The sequence below is a fragment of the Ranitomeya variabilis genome, chromosome 4, assembly GCF_051348905.1.
Source record: "Ranitomeya variabilis isolate aRanVar5 chromosome 4, aRanVar5.hap1, whole genome shotgun sequence".
In the NCBI taxonomy this organism is placed as follows: domain Eukaryota; kingdom Metazoa; phylum Chordata; class Amphibia; order Anura; family Dendrobatidae; genus Ranitomeya; species Ranitomeya variabilis.
In genome coordinates this window covers 196762550-196779031 of record NC_135235.1, presented here as the reverse complement: position 1 = coordinate 196779031, position 16482 = coordinate 196762550, and the positions used below count along the sequence as shown (strand labels likewise).

Genomic DNA, 16482 nt, shown 5'->3' with positions numbered 1-16482 from the left:
CGGCCGAGCTGCAGACCGATCCCCTTAGATTCCTGTCGGATCCACTTTCAATGCTTATTTTTCATCTTTGACTAGGTGAGTGCAATTTTATACTGTAAGCGTGCAACTTACACCTAGTTTCTACTGCACTTAGATTGTGCGCGGTGTTGTTCCCTTTTTTTTCTTCCTATCCTCAGAGTTGTTTGGATTCAGATTTTACGTTTATTAACCCCTTTACCACCTTGGGTTTTTCCGTTTTTGAGTTCTCATTTATTGCTCTCCTTCTTCCCAGAGACATAACTTTTTAACCTTTCTGTCAATATGGTCATGTGAGGTCTTGTTTTTTGTGGAATGAATTGTACTTTTGAATGACACTATTGGATTTACCATATAAAATAAGAAAATAGGAAAAAATCAGAGTGTGGTTAAATAGCAAAATAAAATGCAATTCCACAACTGTTTTTTACCATATTCATTAAATGCTAAAACTGACTTGCCATTATGATTCTCCATGTCAATATGAGTTCGTAGATATCAACCGTAGAATTAATCACCAAAAATCCAAATTGCCTAATAATTGTTCACACAGTGTCTAATGCTATAGAAAAATAATCTATAACTACGGCATATAAAAAGTGGCATCTTATAATGAGACATAAAGAAGAAAAAAATTCTACAATATAGAAGGATTACATAGGAAAGGGAAGAGCCAGTAAATTCATAGTATTATTTTTTATATAATTTTATTTTATTATTCCTGATGTATATGGGAATATATTTAAGAAAAACACTAACAGTCACCATGAAGTTCTCTGCCGTTCCTCTGGACCCTAAACTGTCACCCATGATGCCCACATCACAGTGTACAGGGCAGAGCAGGGCCAGGAGCCGCTGCCTGGCAGGAGCCACCTGAGGGTTCCGTTACCTCTGACCTCTGGTCACCTGCACACGACCAACTGCCGTTTACTTTCAACTGTCGGCTGAAGTGATTGGACCGAGGTCTACAGGCGGGAAGAGATTACTGAGAATGGCGACTACTGGACGAGGAGAAGTGAGCGAGAAGAGGAGCGAGGAGAAGCGGAAGAGAGAAGAGGACAGTGTGACCGGATTAAAGAAGAAAAGGAGACAAGACAATAGTGCATTGGAGGAGCCAACACCTGGATGCAGCGGAGACCCTGGATCATCCGGCCCCTATGCCAGGCTTAACATCAGCCGGTTCAACATCCACCAGGTCCTGGGTAGAGGCGCCTTTGGCAAAGTAAGGCCTACATATTTTTTTATTTATTTGAAAGCTGTTTTTATTATATCCCCATGTATTGTTCTCTGTTATCAGCCATGTCTTGCTTTGTTATTGCTCATTGTAGTGTCCTTCTGTGAGATGAGGTGTAAGACATCACCATAGTTAGGGCTAGTGCTGCTATAACCTGGTATTCTTGTATACTGGAGGGTAGAACTCGGGGGTCACAGCTGTAGAGGGCAGGGGACATTGTTGTTTTTCATGTCACTGTCAATATTGGCTCCTATCAGGCTGCCATATTGTATATTCATTTGTCTCTGTGTTTTTAATGAATCTAGATAGACAAGGATATTTGAATCAAACTAATGCCAAATGAAATCATGACAGTTGGTGCTGATAGTACTCTATGTAGAGTGGAGGGGCTAAATGCAAAACTCCTCCCTCCTCCTCCCCCATCCCTCTTACATAGAATATTATCAGCACCAACTGTCATCTCCTCTCAGTAATGTAACAGTCTGTCTTTATTGAATGTAGATTTTATATGGAAATAGAGAAGTTTGAAAATTGAAAATCAGTCCTGGCAGAGAAAGCAATAAAATGTATTACAAAATTGTTTATTTTCATGTATATTATTGATTTATCAGATAGAAATGACGAATATTCATTAAGACCTCTCCATAGCACATTGATGGAGCTGGCAGTGCATTGTGCTGATAGATAGATCTGCTCCTCTACATGGTCCGGGTCACCAGCAGACTGAGCGATCACTCAGTTTTCACATCTGCCTTGTGCACTATAAAATGCAGACACCTTCTAAGTATTCTCCATTTGTGTTTTTCAGGTGGTTCTGGCATCTGTCCCCGGCAGTAACATCAACGTGGCCGTCAAAATGATCACCAAAAGGGACAATGAGGACACCATCTTGAGAGAGCGGCGGACACTCCTGGCGGCCAGAGACTGCCCATTCCTATGCCACCTCTATGCCGCACACCAGTCTCAGCACAGGGCATATTTCATCATGGAGTACCTGTCCGGTGGCAGCCTGGAGGATTTGATCAGGATGTGCGGCTGCCTGAACATTGGCAATGTGAGGTGAGAAAGGGTAAAATGAACTTAAAAGAGAACTAAGAGAAAGGGAAAAAACCTGAGGTTGGGGTGCAGCTACGGGAGCACTGGCAGGGCATATATTTAGGGTGCTAGAAGCAGGAGGTGGGGTGCCATGGTATTTGGGGATTGCCAGAGAAGGATTTCATGACATTGATTCTGCACTCTGTTCTCTCCATCAGATTCTACACAGCAGAGATGGTATGTGGCCTCCAGTTCCTCCACGGACACAACATCGTCCACCGGTAAGCAGAACTTTCCTCCTTCTCTCTGCCCCCTTTACATGCTGTAGATATGGCCCCCGGCTTTCCTGGTGTCCTGCCGCCTATTCTACCTTATCTTCTAGTGACCCATTTTCCATCTCTTGTATCACTGGACAGATTTCTTATTTTGTTTTCTTCTTTCATTGCAGTGACATAAAGCCGCATAACATCATGTTGGATGCAGATGGCCACATCCGTATCATCGACCTTGGGCTTGCCCAAGATGGCGTCACCTCCTCCAAAAACATCTCTGGAGTGACGGGCACTTTCCATTACATGGCCCCTGAGGTGCATCGCAGAAAACGATACGGCGCAGCAGTGGACTGGTGGAGCCTGGGGATCGTGGTGTCCAGGATGGCAGCAGGACGATACCCATTTTACAACGGCCCCATCAAGCAAATGGCTTTCAAAGCCATCATCAACGAGAAGCCAAAATTTCCAACTTGGCTTGATGCTGACGTGAAACATCTCATCAAGAAGCTGCTGCGCAAAGACCCTCAGACACGCCTGGGTGTGAGCGGGAACATCCGAGAACATCGATTCTTTACCACCATCGGCTGGGAGGATCTGGAGGAAAGGAGAGTTGAGCCACCATTTACACCATTCAGGCCAGTTCTGGAGAACCACCATCTGCAGTGGCCGGAGCATATAGTCCTTCACCCTGTGGCTGGATTTACGTACGGGTCACCAAGCTGGGCCCGGTAAGTATCTCCTCCTTTGGGGATAACACTCATCGGGTGCTGTTCTCCCACTATGATAATCATCATCATCCATCTTGCCTTTTTTCACTTTATCTGACAGTGACTTTATGTTTCTATTTTTCTTAGGTGGATGAAAAGATCTGGACTGTGAAAGAATCCATGACCATCTGGTGAGTGACCGATGTACACACAGGACACCTATTATGTCAGTACATTGCATCTGATGCTATATAGTGGAATGGTTCATTATAAAGACCATTCCCCTAATGTAACAGAAGATCCGGTAGATAGAAGATTTAGGCCATGTTCTCCCGCAGCGGAATTGATAAATCTGCAGGGCAAAACCGTTATCCCTGCAGATTTATCGCGGTTTGTTCCGCGGTTTCCGCTGCGGGATTACTCCTGTACTATTGATGCTGCATATGCAGCAATATGCAGCATCAATAGTAATGTTAAAAATAATAAAAATTGGTTATACTCACCCTCCGATGTCCGGATCTCCTCGGCGCTGCACGCAGCGCTCCGGTTCCAAAGATGCTGTGCCGAGAAGGACCTTCGTGACGTCACGGTCATGTGACCCGGGCATCATCAAGGTCATGTGACCGCGACGTCACCGCAGGTCCTGTTCGCACAGCAACTCTGACCGGCCGGCCGCGTGCAGCGCTGAGAGGTGAGTATAGCATTATTTTTTATTTTTATTCTTTTTTTTACCCCAAATATGGTTCCCAGGGCCTGGAGGAGAGTCTCCTCTCCTCCACCCCGGGTACCACCCGCACATTAACCGCTTACTTCCCGCAACGTGGGCACAGCCCCATGCGGGAAGTAAGCGGTTCAATGCATTCCTATGGGTGCAGAATCGCAGCGATTCTGCACAAAGAAGTGACATGCTGCGGGTTTTAAACCGCTGCGTTTCTGCGCGTTTTTTTCCCGCAGCATGTGCACAGCGGTTTGCGGTTTCCATAGGGTTTACATGTAAATGGAAACGCTATGGAAACTGCTGCGGACCCGCAGCATCAAAATCGCCGCGGTAAAAACCGCAAAGTGTGAACATGGCCTTACTATCTTCCTCTTATGTCTTGCAGGATGATCCCGTGCCAACTGCCCAGAACTTCATGTCTCCCGACCCGTGCCTCATGTCTCTGCTGCTGTACGTCACCTCGGCTGCCCTTCAACATCATCTCTCTATACCATCTTCATGCCGGACCACTGCCATTGCTGCCCCAGACCCTTGACCTCCTGGGCTGGCATCTAACATCCCTCCAGCCCGAAGATCTTCTACCCCAGGAGCGGCCTGTGCTAAATTTCCATCTGGTGAGTTCAGGAACAATAGTCGCACCTTTCAGTCCTGGGGCCGCTGAGCAGCAGCATGTAAGGAGCGGCCATTATCCCTGAACTCACCTTAGCACAGGCCTGGTAAGTATCGCACCCATCACACATCACCCACACTACATCATCAGTACAGGCACACACACAGCACAGTACATATCAGCACATAGATGTAGGACATAGATCGGCTTCTGATCCTGGGATTTAATCTGATCGCCATATTTGGGGTCAGGAAGGAATTTTTCCCCCTAATATGAGGACAATTGGCCCATTCCTCATAGGGGGTTTTCGCCTTCCTCTGGATCTACACGGCCTTAAATAGGTTTAATATAATAGATTAATAAGTAGAGTCACACACTAGTAGCATAAGAAAAAAGTTATAAAAAATTAAAAATATCTCAGTTTAACATAAAAAATAGATCCTACGAATATAAACAATAATTAGACCAAGTAAATAAAATATATTTTTTCACATGACAGGTACATTACACACGTTAGGTACATTACACAGGTTAGGTACATTACGCAGGTTAGGTACATTACACAGGTTAGGTATCGGCCTTTGATCTTGGGATTCATTCTGATCGCCATATTTGGGGTCAGGAAGGAATTTTCCCCCCTGACATGAGGACAATTGGCTTATTCCTCACAGGGGGTTTTCGCCTTCCTCTGGATCAACACGGCTGATAAATACATTTATTGTATAGGTTAATAAGTAAGTGCACAATTTCAGAACATAAGAAAAAAGGTACAAAATTAGCAACATTAAAATAAAGAATAATAATAATTAATAACAAAATATTTATTAGTTTAAAAAAATGTTAGTTAAGCCAAATATAGACATAAATTAGTGCAAACATGTTAATTAATATATATATATGCAGTAAGTTAGTTACAAAAAATAAATATACCTTTTTTTTTTTTACTTTAATCTCATCTGTTCGGTATCAGCCCTTGATCCTGGGATTTATTCTGACCGCCATACTTTATTTGGGGTCAGGAAGGAATTTTCCCCCCTGATATGAGGATAATTGGCCGATTCCTCACAGGGGGTTTTCGCCTTCCTTTGGACCAACACGGCCCATAAATAGGTTTAGTCTGATAGATGAATAATTTACACATATACATAATATATCATATATAATAAGCTCATTTATAAATAAAATCTTCTTTTTACCCCTTATACCTTTGTGTTGTCTTTACTCCATTGCTCGGCCATGTAGTCATTATTATACTGCCCCCTATGTCTTGTGGGCGCATACAGCAGTGTCCCCCACACTCCAGGCCTCACGGCCCCAACACATCATGGTGTCAGGATTTCCTTCGTATTTCTCGGGGGAGAGAACCTGCGGCAGCTTCTGAGGCCTCAATAATAATTCCATCTCCGGTGCAAAATGAAGGAAATCCTGACACCATGATGTGTTGGGGCCGTGAGGACTGGAGTTTGGGGATCACTGTCACACATGAGATAAAGCTGGATGAGCCCCGATATTGTTATATCCTACTAGATGGTAGCCCGATTCTAACGCATCGGGTATTCTAGAATATGTATGTAGTTTATTTATGAAGATTTTAGAATAATACATTGAATACATAGGATTCAGCCGGCCGCGACCAATTAGCGAAGCGTGGTTCAAATCCCACGCCAATTTGCAGCCGGACTGCACCTGTCGCTGATTGTTCACGGCCGGCCATGTAGTATATAACAGGCCATGAAGTGTATGGCACAGCCACGTAGTAAATAGCACAGCCACATATTATATAGCACAGCCAGGTAGTATATAGCACAGCCCACGAAGTATATAGCACAGCCCACGGAGTATATAGCACAGCCACGTAGTATATAGCACAGCCCACAGAGTGTATAACAGCCCACATAGCATATAACACAGCCACGTAGTTTATAACAGCCCACGTAGCATATAACACAGCTCACGTAGTATATAACAGCCCACGCACGCAGTATATAACACAGCCCACGTAGCGTATAACACAGCCCACGTAGTGTATAACACAGGCCACGTAGTGTATAGCACAGGCCATGTAGTGTATAACACAGGCCACATAGTGTATAGCACAGGCCACGTAGTATATTGCACAGCCCACGTATTATTTTGCACAGCCCACATAGTATATCGCACAGCCCACGTAGTATATAGCACAGCCCACGTAGTATATAGCACAGCCCACGCAGTACATTGCACAGCCCACGTAGTATATTGCACAGGCCATGTAGTATATAGCAGCCCACGTATTATATTGCACAGCCCACGTATTATATTGCACAGCCCACGTAGTATATTGCACAGCCCACGCAGTATATAGCAGTGTGGGCATCATATCCCTGTTAAAAAAAAATAAAATAAAAAATAGTTATAGACTCACCTTCCGTTGGCCCCGGATCCAGGCGAAGCAGTTACCGACGCTCCTCGCACGCTCTGGTCCCAAGAGTGCATTGCGGTCTCACGAGATGATGACGTAGCGGTCTCACGAGACCGCTACGTCATCATCTTGCGAGACCGCAATGCATGGAGCGGTCACCGGAGCGTCGCAAGGAGCGGGAAAGGCCTGTTCCTGATCCGGGGGCCGATGGACGGTGAGTATATAACGATTTTTTATTTTTTTTAATTATTTTTAACATTAGATCTTTTAACTATTGATGCCGCATAGGCAGCATCAATAGTAAAAAGTTGGTCACACAGGGTTAATAGCAGCGGTAACGGAGTGCAGTACACCGCGGCATAACGCGGTCCGTTACTGCTGCCATTAACTCTGTGTGAGCGCTGAGTGGAGGGGATTATGGAGCGGGCACTGACTGCGGGGAGGAAGGAGCGGCCATTTTTCCGCCGGACTGTGCCCGTCGCTGATTGGTCGTGGCCGTTTTGCCGCGACCAATCAGTGACTTGGATTTCCATGACAGACAGAGGCCGCGACCAATGAATATCCGTGACAATTATATAGGAGATGGGGATAAATCAGCTAATTGCTCTGATTCCTGGGAGTGTCAGGTCTGGAGCAGGAGACGTTGGGGCGTTTCTCCATTTCCGCTAATAAATGAGAACACTGAGCCGCTCCGTCCTCTATTACCTCAGAATTTCCTAACAGGACAGAGAAGAATTGATTTCCTAAACCAGATAATTGTCATATAATAGAGGAGAGGGTTTGATACAGTGCGTCAGTGCAGCTGGGAACTAGTCAGCTCACAGAGCATTGCCTGGACTGGATACACTGGAGGCGGCGCAGTGGGGGATGTGATTCTGCTACAATGCTGCCCACTTGCAGTCAGGAACCAATATCATGGACGCCCTGTGATCAGATCCTCCAGAGAACATTCATGAAGAAGGAGAATCCTCTGTAGAGCGGCGTCCACAGCGACAGACGTGATAGGAGCAGTTACTGAGTCATTTCCTAGGGATCTGTATCAGGGAATATAGTCTGACAACCAATATGGCCGCCATCAGGGGCATCGCTAGGCACCTAGATCCAGAGGTGTAGCTAGGGTTTTGGTTCATGGGGGCGAAACTTCTGAGTGGGCCCCTAACCAGGTAACCTTGATTACAACTGAGTGATGCACCCTAATAGTGGAGGAGAACCTCAGCAGATGACCGCGCTGTTACTGAAGATAATCTCTATAAAAAGACCAACACTGATATTACCGCCATATGGTCAGTGGTAGATACCAGCCCTACAGAACATATAACAGATCACAGCACAGTTACAGATCGCGACTTACAGAGGACCTTCTCTCTGATCAGAAATCAGATGGAATTAAATCATAGGAGTCATACAATAAAAGATGTTATTTAAAAGAGGAAGTAAAGTAGAAAAAAAATGAGAGCCAGGTAATAAATATATACAAAAAGAAGTATATTATGGCAACATCAAAGTGGGCAAATATAGGGCACAAGTCAGGGTATCCAAATATACAGTGCTAAAGTGTAAGTGATAGTAGTGCAGCGCCCCAGAGTCCTGGTCGTTGCAGTACTGATGCTCCGCCACTAAGGGGAGTGATGGTACGTCTGATGGCACTGAAGGAGTTCACCTGACCAGGTATCACAGTCACACACTACACTTCACACTCCGGCCACCAGGGGGAGCAAAGGGTTCTATGTATTAGGCCACTCCTCACACTCTGGTAAAACTGGGGGCTGGATAGGAAGTTAGAGAGAAGCTGACTGGGTTTTGCCCAGGTAACACCTTGTGAGAGAAGAGGTTGCTTGGGATGATCCAGGGGGGTCCCTGTCAGGGGTGGGATCCTGGCAGAGGCCTAGCGAAAAGGACAGATCGTTACGGAGCCGCGCCTGCACTTCATTGCGGCGGCATCTTAAGAAAGGACACGAAGCAAAGTATATTGTGGAGAAGTGAGAAACGAGATCACAGCACAAAGGCGATAGAACCAGTAGGAGTCGTGCCCCGAGATCGGCAACATCCAACATCCTACTGAGGCGCGTAGCCGGTGGCCGGAACGCCGAGGAAGTATTAGGCTCCACGCATTACTTCAAACCAACGGCAGGGCAGTTAATTTTAGGTTGGCTGCCTCACCTAAATCACCCAATGAAGACAACGGAGGCAATTGTGGGAGAGGGGCGTCTCTAGGGTCCCTATAAAATAGCTCCAGGCCTACCCCGTTATACGGGTGCGTCCTATCCATATCATCTGGGGGACGGAGAGAAAGAACAGAAACATACACGACAGTTGTGAGGACTATCCCATGGTGCTCAGCAGGGAAGTACTACAACACCCAGGCGCTAGTAGGTAGGCACTGATTTCCACCTGCAAAGGGAACTCTGGATGTGCCTTCGGACCGGTTGGTCTCAGCCAGCCCTGTTAGCAGTGCTCTGGATTGTGGATGCTGAAGCCTTCAGTAAAGAGGTAAAGAGACTGCAACCCTGTGTCCTCGTTATTTACTGCGACCTACACTACCACCTACACCTTTTATTGGGCACCCCTTAGCAGGACCACGGACCGGGTCAGGCCACCGTGACATCCTCAGAACCGATAGACCCGGTACCGAGTACCCCGCCGTCCTGCGTCTGGGGGCCGCTCCAGTAGCACAGGGAGAGATAAGTTGGGAAAGCCAGGGGATACATGCTAGAAATAACTGCACATGTAAAGCAGCTGATTGTACACTGATGATAAAAATAAAGGGAACACTTAACAACAGAATCTAACTCCAAGTAAATCAAACTTCTGTGAAATCAAACTGTCCACTTAGGAAGCAGCACTGATTGACAATCAATTTCACATGCTGTTGTGCAAATGGAATAGACAACAGATGGAAATTATTGGCAATTATCAAGACACCCTCAATAAAGGAGTGGTTCTGCAGGTGGGGACCACAGACCACATCTCGGTACCAATGCTTTCTGGCTGATGTTTTGGTCACTTTTGAATGATGGTTGTGCTGGTAGCAAGAGACAGACTCTACAACCCACACAAGTGGCTCAGGTAGTGCAGCTCATCCAGGATGGCACATCAATGCAAGCTGTGGCAAGAAGGTTTGCTGTGTCTATCAGTGTAGTGTCCAAAGGCTGGAGGTGCTGCCAGGAGACAGGCCAGTACACCAGGAGATGTGGAGGGGGCTGTAGGAGGGCAACAACCCAGCAGCATGACTGCTAGCTCCTCCTTTAGGCAAGGAAGAACAGGAGGAGCACTGCCAGAGCCCTGCAAAATGACCTCCAGCATGCAACAAATGTGCACACAAATGGTTAGAAACCGACTCCATGAGAATGGTCTGAGTGCCCGACGTCCACAGATGGGGGTTGTGCTCACAGCCCAACACCGTGCAGGACATGTGGCATTTGCCACAGAATACCAGGATTTTCAAATTCGCCACTTCACAGATGAAAGCAGGTTCACACTGAGCACATGTGACAGAAGTGACAGAGTCTGGAGACACCGTGGAGAGCGATCTGCTGCCTGCAACATCCTTCAGCATGACCGGTTTGGCAGTGGGTCAGTAATGGTGTAGGGAGGCATTTCTTTGGAGGGCCGCATAGCCCTCCATGCACCTGCCAGATGTAGCCTGACAGCCATTAGGTACCGAGATGAGATCGTCAGACCCCTTGTGAGACCATATGCTGGTGCGGTTGGCCCTGGGTTCCTCCTAATGCAGGACAATGCCAGACCTCATGTGGTTGGAGTGTGTCAGCAGTTCCTGCAAGATGAAGGCATGGAAGCTGTGGACTGGCCCGCCCGTTCCCCAGACATGAATCCGATTGAACACATCTGGGACATCATGACTCGCAACATCCACAGACAGTCCATGAGTTGGTGCATGCTTTACTCCAGGTCTGAGAGGAGATCACTCAAGAGACCATCAACCGCCTCATCAGGAGCATGTCCAGGCATTGTAGGGATATCATACAGGCACGTGGAGGCCACAAACACTACTGAGCATCATTTCCTTGTCTTGAGGCATTTCCACTGAAGTTGGATCAGCCTGCAACTTCATTTTCCACTTTGATTTTGAGCGTTCATTCCAACTCCAGACCTCCGTGGGATATTAGTTGTGATTTACATTGATCATTTTTAGATTTTATTGTTCTCAACACATTCCACTATGTAGTGAATAAAGATTTACAACTGGAATATTTCATTCAGTGATATCTAGGATGTGGGATTTTAGTGTTCCCTTTATTTTGTTTGAGCAGTGTATATATCTCCTGTATAGAAGTTCCAACAAGAGTCTGTGAAGGAGTAAAAGGGGAAATGGTGCCCCCCTGTGGCCAGGGGATAGTACTGGGGGTAATTAGTGTTCTCAATGTCTATGCAGTGTGCTGTCATACACAGGGGCGGACACTGACTGTGAAGGGCCCCTGTGCAGGACTAGAGAGAGACAAAATCTACATAAGTAAAAAATGGAACGACCACATTATCTGAGCAACCTGTAGTGCAAATGGGCCACCCTGCCCCGGGAGCCCCCTACACTACTCGTCCCATGTGCAGCTGAACCTGACCCAGACGTCGCAGCGAGGACGACCATCGTACCAGACCACCCTCATTTACATACAGAGCAGGGATCATATCAAATGGTATTTTTGTGGTATGCAGGGGGAGTCAGGAGCTGATAGACACGTCTGTGGGATGCAGCACAGGAGCACATAAAGGTGCTGGCATTTCTTCATAGGCTCAAAAACTGCTGACAGGTTCCCTTTAAATGGCTCCTGTACAAACATAAGGGACACATTTATTGTATTAAAATGGGAACATCGAACTATTTATTGTCCTTGTATACAGTATAGAATATAGAATATTTAATATTTTCACTTTAAAAACAGATTTGGAGTTGATACAATTCATCCGTCTGCACATATAGCACAAAGTCACACATCATAAAAGAAATAGAAGAGAGAATAAAAGTGTAACAAAGAAAAGCAAAAAATAATAAACGTAACAATAAAATCCCTGCCAACCAGTCATATAGAAACCCCTGAGGCGGACACAGTAACTCTTAGGCTACTTTCACACTAGCATCGTGCACTGCACGTCGCTATGCGTCGTTTTGTAGAAAAAACGCATCCTGCAAAAGTGCTTGCAGGATGCGTTTTTTCTCCATTGCTTTGCATTAGCGTCGCTTTGCGATGCTTTGCCACACTTCGCAACCGTCGTACCCCTCGGCCCTGCGACTGTGGGGGCGCTCCATATGCATAATAAAAACAAGTACAATATTCTTAGACAATACAAGTCAAAACTGGTACAGGAGGAGAGAGGACCCTGCCCGCGAAGGCTCACAATCTACAAGGGATGGGTGAGAATACAGTAGGTGAGGAGCCCTTTATGCTTGGTACGATGTTAGCCAAAGCTGATGGTAAACTAAAGAAAAGACAGAATAGAAGTAAAGGGGAATTATTGTTTAGGCATTTGACAACAATATAGTTATTATCCATAAGTTCTCTCTTACCTGGCCTGAAGCACAAGATGGACTCTTCTAGTGTCACTGACAAACACTTAGCTCCTTCCTTGAAGCGTTAAGATGTTCCTTTGAATTTTAGAAGGAAGCAATGTTTGCGACACAGGGGGCACCGAAGGTTGGAGCTGAGCCAGGTGGAGATACAACCCTGATGGATACAATGGTCGCATGGAAGCACTGTGACGTCCTCTCCGCTCTCATACTCCGTCATGCAGATGACACACGACTCGGCCTCCTCCTGAGATGTTACAGCTCTTGTTGGGAGGTTCCTAATTTGCTGCTCTCGCCACGTCTGCTGCCTTTCCTGCAGCAGATGATACTGTGCAGGTGGTGGTGGCCGTATCTGTGACGGAGGCGTCATCACTCCCATTCTCTGACGCTGAAGGATGATGTTGAATATACGGCTTTCCTGCTGTAATTGTACTGGAGATCCACTTGCAGCTGGAAACTCCCTGGGTCTTCGATTGGGTGGAACGGGAAATGGCCGTCTGAACTCAAACTCAGTGGCGGTGTCTGAGGATCCACTGTCATCCCTTCCACTCTCTGATGTTTCTCTGGAGGACTCTACAGGGACCGGTCTAAGTGGAGAGTGGCTTCTTTCCCATCTCTTTAGTCCTCTTTGCCGCAGAGGAGTTCTGGCCTGTCTCCCTCTCACAGTGACAGCAGTGATGTCTGATTGGTGTCCATCAGTAGGAGTTGGTCTTCTCTGATCACATTGAGAAGATCTCAATTGATGGACAGTCATGACCTGACCTATAAAGAAATAACATTTACTATAATTAATAATACAAAATTTGATAAAAAAAAAAAACACTTTTGGGACAAAGGGATAGAACATGCTGTTACTTTAGGGTTTAGGGAGAGGAGCTAAAATTGATTAATATTTGAGCTAAATAAACCTTGCAACACCGCAAAGCAGGGGTGGGACCAGACTGTAACTAACACCGCCCCCAAGGAATATGAATGGGAAGGTGGAGGATGCACTGAGTGTCCTGAAGCCTCTTACCCCAGGGAAATCTCCCAGAAAACCTCCTATAAGGGGGAATATTCTCTCATTTACCCTCATTTTCTGGTCAGCTCACCCATGTCTTAATGTCAGCAATAAGCCGATGCAGCTCCCGGGTAGTCATGGCTTCGTTTTCAGGGGCTGAGATGATGGAAAGATAGAAAATGAGAACTAAGTTCTCTGATAGCACAGATGTTATGGTGCCCAAATATGAATACAAAGCTGTAGAAGTAAAGCACTAGATGTATGACACAAACTAGCTCGCACTTCCAAGACCAAAGTGGAGTCTCAGCGAAAGCTTCACCTCTGAAAATGGCGCTGATGTCACCGTGCGCAGAGATTGTAGTGCAGCACCCCAGAGTCCTGGTTGTTGCAGTACTGTGGCTCCGCCACTATGGGGAGCTATGGTACGTCTGATTGCACTAAGGAGTTTCTCTGACCAGGTACATTCTCACCACACTTCACACTCCGGCCACCAGGGGGGGTGGTCCTATCTAGTAGGCCACTCCTCACAACTCTGGTAAAACTGGGGGTTGGACAGGAAGACAGGGAGAAGTAGCTGGGAAGAGCTAGTGAGAGGACCTGTCAGGGATGGGGATCCTGGCAGACTCCTCAGAGCAGAACTAACCAGCAAACAACGGGAATACAGAAAAGGAGAATACCAGCAGGGGTTTTGTTGAAAGAGGCAGCACCTTGCTGAGGCGCAAACACTCGGTGGCCGGAACGCCGAGCAAGTAAGAGACTTTAAGTACATTGCAAACCACGGCAGGACAGCTAATTACAGGTTGGCTGTCTCACTTAACACCTAAGCAGACAACGGAGGCAGCTGTGGGAGAGGGGCGACTCTAGAGTCCCGGAAGAACTCCAGGCCTACCCCGTCATACGGGTGCGTCCTACCATATCACCTGGAGGACGGAGAACGAACAGTAGAGACAGAAAGAAACAGTTGTGAGGACTATCCCGGGAGCTCAGCAGGGAAGAACTACAACACACAGCGCTAGAAGGTAGATACTGATTCCCACCTGTGAGGAGAACTCCTGATGTGTCGTTGGACCGGCCGGTCTCTGAAAACCCAGTTAACAGCGCTCTGGACTGAGGTCTCCAACATCTTCAGTAAAGAGGTAAAGAGACTGCAAACTGGTGTCCTCGTTATTTACCGCGACCTGCACCGTTATCACACCACTTATTGCACCGGACGTCCCCCATTGACAGACAGGGCCACGGACCGGGTCTAGCCACCGTGACAACCCCAGGACTGAGACCTAGAGACCCGGCTCCGGGTACCCCTCGGCCCTGCGGCGGTGTGGGGGCGCTCCAACTTGGCGTCACGAACAGGATCTACTTAAGCCTGAAGAATCAGGTCATGTGTGCCTTGGAACTGTGAGTTATTGTGCTTGGACTGTACTTTATTGAAAAGACTGTGCTGTGCCATTTGCCGCCAAAATTCGCCATTGCCGCGCGCGGAGGGAGGAGCCTTAGCTACGAGGGCGGGATCAGCCAAAAGAAGCGCGGAACGGAAAGCGCGGTGAGGCGCCAATCCCGGAAGAGGAACTCCAACCTCCAGCAGGTTAGTGGGAGGAAGGGACGGCCATGTCCGAGTCGGGAGGAGAGGAGGTGGCGGTCGCAGCCGCGGACGCAGGGGCAGCTCCGGTCCCCGCAGCGGGCGAAGCCGCGGCCCTAATACCACCACTGACTGCCGCAGAACCCGCTGCCCCCATCAGCCAGTCGGACACTGCCGCTAATGCAAAAGCCATAATGCCCTTCTCCATGCCCTACCTGCCCGGAGCGGCCTGGCTCCCACGATACTCTGGGGAGGCGCATACGTTCACTGACTTTAAAGAAGGGCTCTGCAGCCTGCTCGAGTTCTATCCCCTAACCGAGCCCCAGAAGGTCCATATGATAACCGGCCAACTCTTTGGGGCGGCTCTGAGGGAATTGAAATCCTGGCCCGCTGAGGATAAAGGAACTGCACAACAGATTTTTGCCAAGCTTAAAGCCACCTTTGACACTCGCACTGCTACAGAGATTAAACTGACTTTTTATGGATGCAAACAAAAGTCACAGGATAGCTTGCGGGACTATGCCCTTAATCTCCAGGAAGCGATGCGGGCCATTAAGCAGAGTGACCCCGGCAGCATGCAGGATGAAGATAAAATCCTGAAGGAGCGGTTCATTGAGGGGCTCCTGTGCAGTCACCAGCGGGGCCAATTGCACTTTCTGGCCATGCAAAATCCAGACTTGACTTTTGCGCAGTTTAAAGATAAAGCTATCCAGGCATTGCAGGAGCGACAGCCCAGCCGCGCAGTACCACCCAGACGCCCCGCTCTCACATACCACCAGGAGGTGGCATCGGATACCCCAGTTGCCGCGGAGGCCGACGCCCAGAGCTTCGAGGACGACTCCCCTGCAGGACTTCGTCTCCAGATGCAAGAGCTAACCAAGAGCGTTGCTGCCCTGGCCCGGACGGTGCAGTCCCTACAGGAGGCCCCCAAAGAGAAGATCCAGTTGGCTTCCAGCCCGGAGGATGTCCCTTGGATGCGACAGAGGAGGACTCCGCCGACCAGGAGCCGGCCCGACGATCGCTTCCACCAGGATGGACGACCCATCTGCCGCCGCTGTCACCAGGTGGGCCATCTTGCAAGGTACTGTCCTTTAAACGAGCAACCCCTGGGGCAAAGGGCCAACCCCCAGGAGTAGGACGGTCAGGCCCGCAGCATTGGAGAACCAAGTATATTGGAGGACGACCAGTTCTCCCTGTAGTGATTGATGGAATCCCCTTGAATGCTTTGCTGGACACCGGTTCTCAGGTGACGACTATACCTTACGTGCTCTACAAACGGTATTGGGAGGACGCTGATATTACTCGTGGCCCTGATGATGATTTCACCATAATCGCCAGTAATGGTCAGCCATTGCCACAAGTGGGGTATAAGGAGGTCACCATCAAAGTGGGG

At 47.8% G+C, this 16482-nt stretch overlaps 1 protein-coding gene across 1 annotated transcript; it reads left to right on the top strand.

Moving 5' to 3' along the window:
- The first annotated feature begins 977 nt into the window (after positions 1-977).
- LOC143768584 (protein kinase C delta type-like) lies at positions 978-5764 on the top strand. The gene is made up of 6 exons (XM_077257224.1): positions 978-1237; positions 2058-2308; positions 2503-2565; positions 2733-3284; positions 3411-3454; positions 4367-5764. Exons 1-5 carry the CDS (start codon positions 1007-1009, stop codon positions 3433-3435), a joined length of 1122 nt encoding a protein of 373 aa, XP_077113339.1. The 5' UTR covers positions 978-1006; the 3' UTR covers positions 3436-3454; positions 4367-5764.
- The last annotated feature ends 10718 nt before the right edge of the window (positions 5765-16482 follow it).

Excerpts from the sequence above, each read along its gene's own strand:
- LOC143768584 (XM_077257224.1), top strand. The coding sequence starts at position 1,007 with ATGGCGACTACTGGACGAGGAGAAGTGAGCGAGAAGAGGAGCGAGGAG. Across the intron at positions 1,238-2,057 it reads GTAGAGGCGCCTTTGGCAAA|GTGGTTCTGGCATCTGTCCC; the intron begins GTAAGGCCTACA and ends TGTGTTTTTCAG. Across the intron at positions 2,309-2,502 it reads CTGAACATTGGCAATGTGAG|ATTCTACACAGCAGAGATGG; the intron begins GTGAGAAAGGGT and ends TCTCTCCATCAG.